Below are 6,000 nucleotides of genomic sequence, written 5' to 3' on the forward strand. Positions count from 1 at the left end.
GGACTCCTCCATCTTGGCAGAACCAAAAATCCCCACCCAAATATATTTTGCCCCGAAAATCCAAAGGGACCACAGTGTGTATCTGTTTCTTCATAGGGCAGTTCTAAATGTCACTCTTCTGAAACTTTACCAATGCAGCAGACCCCTGGCTTTTCGGAGAATTTGGAGGATTTCTCTCTCACCTCTAGTAGGCGTGTGTCCTATTAAGTATCAAGTGTGTGCGCTGCTTCCCCTCATCGATGCATACTTTTGGGTCTTGGTGAAGGAAGTGCCTTCCTGGCTCTCCCAAAGGTCCTCAGGAGGTGGTTGAGCCAGTTGCACCACATTGGACCCCCTTCAAAGTCCCCATTTCTCTAAAGCTTTGATTGCTTCCCTCTAGAGTGTGCAGTGGGAGTTTCAGCATCGCTGCCCACTTGACTGTAGGCCTTTACTGACTCAGGGCTTCTGTCAACCATTATAGGTACTCGGGCTAACACGTTAAATCCTGAGGCATATGTGAACACTCTCATCGGCCTGATCCAACCTTAGATTTAGTCTTGCTGGCGAATTTACTTAGAATCCATTTGCATGCTTGCTTCTCAGGCTCCTGCTAATAAAATTTGGCAAGATCCTACAACTTCGTGTATGTTCTCTCCCCCATTAGCAGCCTTGCAATGAATTCTCTAGATCGTGCTGGGATTTTACACCCTTTGTGGGCCTAGAGACAGTGACTGGTGGTGGTGGTGGGTTCTGAAGAGACCAGGCATTTCTTTTAAGGTGACCCCCCCAGATGAAGTCAGTGAAATGTTGTTAGGCAAGGAAATACTTGTTGCATCAGAAGGTAAAAAAGGCTGTTTCTGATGTGAAGAAATGTTTAGAGATATTAGAAGTTCAAGGTTCTCAGCTTTGTGTCTGGACAAAGGTTTCAATTTCAAGTCTCAAGGTCCTACCCCTTCCCAGCCAGCACCTTTACCTTAATATAAGAGACTCTGCATAAACGTACTCTTGTCCTGGTGGCGTGGGTTCTGCACCCTGTAAGTTCAGGCTTCAGACATGTCCTTCCTATAGCTTCACAGAATAAGAATTCCTAGAGCCAACGGAAATGTTGATTCCCCACCTATGCCTTGAGTTGAGAGTTCAAGGCACTGTGCTTAATGGGGGGGGGGCTGGATATGGGGGCTGGGGACCGATCATCTCTGTACCCATCAGAAGAAGCCATCTCATGCACCATCTCTGAACTCTCTAGGATGCCACAGCCACTTGACCTCCCAGCGCCTCAGCCTGCCTTGGCAGTCTTCTTGGTGATCCTTCTGAGTGCTCGTGATGCCACACCACACTGCATATTAGCAGTGTCCCATTTTTCCCTAGTGAGAAGGCTGTTCATTCACTGGCCAACCCAATTCCAGAATTCCGTCTGGATGGGCTGTTTTCTTAGGCCCCTTCTTGTAACACTTACTAAATCAGTTGGGAAGCTGGCTGGAAAACACACATTAAGAGGATTTTGAAGAGAAATGAATGGAGAGAGACTATTTGCAAAAGTTGAGGCAGGATTCAGAGCACCCACAAGGATGATAAAGCCCCTGGAAACTTACAACAGTAGGAAGCTCTACCATCCTTCTCCTTTAGGCCTAAAGGACAAGGGGGATCTGGAAGCTGCTGAGAACCAGAGCCAACAGAAGGGCTGCCCAGTAGGAGCTCTAGTCAGAGAGGTAGAGATGGAGTATCAATACTCAATCTTAACACGAAAGCAAAAAGAAAACCAGCAAAAATGGCCACAATCAAATTTTCCAGTACTCTGGAAATTAACAAAAGTCTTACAGCAATCTGGTGTGCATTTACACAGGAAAAGTGGCTGAAGCTCACAACAGAGATCTTTGTGATGTAATGAAGTATCATAGCCCCATCTTGTAGTCTTAACCTTGAAAATGAAGAATCTCCAATCACAGGCAAAACCAGCGTTCTGACAACAACTGAAAAGGGGTGGAAGGGAGCTAGGGCTTCTTCAAAGGTCCATTGCCAGAGAGCACTGTCATTGTCCTGATTTGGTGGCTTGCTGACAGCCTATCTTTTTTTGACTTCAGTCAAAGTTCACCAAAGCAAAAAGCCTCTTCCTTGGGGGTGTTCGTCAAAAATTGTCAAATCAATTAGAGGCAACTGCTTAATGTCACAGCTGCCTGAGGCAGTGAAAAACTGTTGGGGCCAACAGCAGACTAACCAGAAAGCTGAAGAGGGGAATTGGGGAAATAAGGTTTCTATAGGGACTTTAAGAAGCATTCACAGGGGCGCCTGGGTGGCTCAGTGGGTTGAGCCGCTGCCTTCAGCTCAGGTCATGATCTCCGGGTCCTGGGATTGAGTCCCGCATCGGGCTCTCTGCTCAGCAGGGAGCCTGCTTCTCTCTCTCCCTGCCTCTCTGTCTACTTGTGATCTCTCTCTCTGTCAAATAAATAAATAAAAATCTAAAAAAAAAAAAAAAGAAGCATTCACGTATCTCTGGGAGTCTGTTTGGCCGCATGCATGCATAGGGATGTAAACATGCTCAGAAAAGAGCTGGAAGGCCCTGTGTTCTGGCTGATTTGTGAGGCCCTTTGCAAGCAGGAAGCAAAAGCTGAGGCGGAGTGGGCACTACCTGGCTGAGTGTTGAAGTGTTACTGGAACCTACAAGAAGGGCCACTTAGGGCAGCTTCATCCTCCGGTCAGCCAAACCTAGCTGGAAGTCAGTTGGTGAGGGAATCCAGGATTGATCCAGACATGTAAGCAAAAGTATCCACAGAGGTAGGTCTGGCTCTTGCCTTAAGGGCATTTACCAATCAAGATGAAAATGGTAGCAAAGCTTCTTTGGGAAGACTGTCAGAGCCCAGGGAAAAGTAAATAAAAACTTACAGAGAAACAAAATGACCAGTGGATGCCCGATACTTGGTGGGAGCAGTTTGAAGAGGGGGGTGGCAGTTGGTTGCAAAGGAAGACAAGAAACTTTGGAGAATAAAAAATACTTCATATATTGATTTTGGTGTTAAATAATTGTATTCAAATCTCATTCAACCGTGTACTTAAGGAAGGTGAATTTTCTTGTATGTTTGTATGTTAACATACTTCAATTAACTAGACTTAAAAAAAAGGAATAAAAGAAAAATATTCAATTTTTCTCTCTCTCTGCCCTTCATTGTCCTGCTATGCCTCTGCCGACCTAATTCAGTCCAAAACCCAGCCATCAGGCAGCTTTGGTGGTAGGGTCTGTGGAGGAGGTGACCTTCTTGGGCAACAGAGAAAAGCAAAGACTGGATTAGGGGGTGGGGAAACAGAAGATAATCAGCACAGCAGGTCTTATAGAAACAACAGTAAATTATTCTCTCCTCACCAGAGGATAGCGCTGCTGGTGGGAAAACCAGGCCTCTCTTAGCTGGAGCTGTCCAGAGTGGGTTAGAGGGCTCATGACTCAGTATGGAAAGGTGCCAGATGGGAGTCTGGGATCTGATTCCTCCGCTCTGCGGGAAGAAGCCCCTCCAGTTTTCTTACGAAGATTCTGAAATTACCTCTTCAAACAAGCCTGTGTGAATACACGTGTAGGATAAAGTCCTCAAAAATCCCCCCTTTTTTTCAAAATTTCTTCAATACTATTAAGTGTTCTAGCTAAATTGGTGACGTGTTCTGTGATGTGATTTTTATTTTTTATTTTATTAAAGATTTTATTTATTTATTTGACAGAGAGAGATCAGAAGTGGTCAGAGAGGCAGGCAGAGAGAGAGAGAGAGAGAGAGGAGGAAGCAGGATCCCTGCTGAGCAGAGAGCCCGATGCGGGACTCGATCCCAGAACCCTGAGATCATGACCTGAGCCGAAGGCAGAGGCTTAACCCACTGAGCCACCCAGGCATCCCTATGATGTGATTTTTAATACTGTATTTCAAATTCTATTATTGCACTGTTGGTTCTAATAAGCAGGATTCAGACCATAACATGGAAAAAGCTTATTTTTTCCCTTCAGCTGCTAACTTGGGGGATATTATGTCACTTGAAAACCGCTAATAAAATGAGTACATGCATACCTCACCTGATTCCAGAGCTCAGTTTTAAAAGGAAATTTACATTTGTGTGGTGGCTTTTTTGGCCAGGCCTCATTCTTCGCTTTCACAAAGGAAAGACGGCCCGGATGGAAAGAATCCAGAGACTTTAATCTTGAACTCACAGTGTTCTCTCCCTTTCTTCCCCTTCCAGGAGGACAACAGTGAGCTTCGTGGCTTACTGCTGCTCCACCCAGTGTCTGCAGACTTTTGACCTACTGAGCTGATAAACACCCGAGAGTCCCAGGAGCCTTGCCAGCCTGACACGGCGGCTGCTTGCACATCGCACCCTGTTTGCGTCCAGCCTGGCGGAACAGGCGCTCACATCCTGTCCTGTGCAGTGCTGGGGCGTGAGCTGCCGAACTCTCTGGAAATGTCGTGATGGAGCTTCTGAGCTGAAATGCCTTCACCCCCCCCCCACGTTGGAATATATCCTCCCCCAAATTAAGGACCCTTTGTCTTCCGTGTTTTTCTTTTCACGTGAGTGTGTCTAATAAGCAAACTATTCGGTGTGATGTGCCTCCCCAGATCTTGAAAGCCAAGTTCCTGTTGCTTGAAGAACTTTAATTTGATAACAGAGTGAAATGAACTTTCGAACACATGGACCTTCAAGATACTTTGATTCTTTGCCTTTCCTTTTTTGTACCCAGGGAACCGTTTCCTCCCAGAGATTATCCTCCATGTTTTCACCTAAGTTCTGCAAACTCTAGGCCGCCATACTATTGAATAACAGGCACGGGGAGGGGGGGCGGGGAGGGGGGCGGGGAGAGGGGCGGGGGGCGGGGCGCCAGAATTGGCTGCGAAGTCAGACTCAGTGGAGGCCCTGCTAGGGTCCTAGCATACACCCTCCGGAAAGTTACAACCCGGTTTATAAGTTTTGCAGCACATTAAGAGAACTTTGTGAGGGTTTTTAAATGCAAAAACGCAGATGATACATGAAATACACTCTGGTTTTGAAAGGCTATTTCGAAATGATTTTTTTATATGAGTTTGAGGAATATTCGAGGCTTTAAAAGATCTGATCTTCTTTCCAGATTTAAACATTTTCTGGCTAACGAGAAAGGGAGAGATAAAACACGTCAAAATATGTCCTCCAGTGCTTCTTGCTAAATGGGCTTATGATTAAATTTATATTAACTTTGAAATATTGTTGTTCCATATGAAAAACAGGCTCCAGCTACTCGTGCTCTTGGGTTTTTGCCAGGTGATTCTAAGTACAACCTGTGCCCATTTATTTAAATACCTGGTGTATTGGATTCTCTTCATTTTGACCCTAGATTTCTTATGTACTTAACACTATTGTCCAGATACCACTGAGGAAATACAGAAAAAATTGCAAGCCCAAATTCAGCCTTGGACTTTGGGGTGGGAAAAAAAACACCCATAAATGGAAAGTCTGTGAGATGATTCTCTGACAGAAGAAATGCTCTTAATGGAAGAGCCGCATATTTGCTCTTCCTTTGAAAGGAGAGCATTTGAATGTGGCTTTCCTGCCAGATGTTCATCGGGTTGCTGCGATGCGATTCTTTTTTAATTTTAATTATACAGAGTTTTCTCTAGCGCAGAACTAAAAGGGGAACCAAGAAGACTTACTTGGTAGGAAAATTATTTCCAAAAAATTTCAGACTTGTAAAAAACTTGGTCTCTGGAATTTTATTAGCTGCCCTAAATCTGTAATGCTAAGCTCTCGCAGTGCTAAAAATCCTACACGGTTCCTGACGAATGTGTGATCTTTTCAGTCACACCACCTGCTGCCCGGAAAGCACACTCTCTCCCCGTGGAACGGTGAAGACAGAACGTTACCGTGTGTTCCCACTGCATTTCCACTGTTCTTCCTTCCTCTCGTCCCTTTCATAACTTGGCCTGGTCAGCCCTCACATTTCAAAGGCTTTCAGTATAATAGGAACTGAAGATCTGTATCAAAATATAACACTTCTTTCATCCTTTGGAATAATTGAAGTTTTAG

At 45.0% G+C, this 6,000-nt stretch overlaps 1 protein-coding gene across 5 annotated transcripts in view; it reads left to right on the top strand.

The window, feature by feature from the left end:
• The window catches only part of LRRC28 (leucine rich repeat containing 28), a 160,197-nt gene extending 155,715 nt beyond the window's left edge, over positions 1-4,482 (top strand). For all 5 annotated transcript variants that reach the window (XM_046008833.1, XM_046008837.1, XM_046008836.1 and 2 more), the window contains one exon: positions 4,189-4,482. In XM_046008833.1, coding sequence (XP_045864789.1) covers positions 4,189-4,261 — 73 coding nt within the window. In that variant the 3' untranslated portion in view covers positions 4,262-4,482. The remainder of the gene's footprint in view (positions 1-4,188) is intronic.
• Positions 4,483-6,000: the final 1,518 nt, after the last annotated feature.

The sequence above is a fragment of the Meles meles genome, chromosome 6 (assembly GCF_922984935.1).
Source record: "Meles meles chromosome 6, mMelMel3.1 paternal haplotype, whole genome shotgun sequence".
Lineage (NCBI taxonomy): Eukaryota > Metazoa > Chordata > Mammalia > Carnivora > Mustelidae > Meles > Meles meles.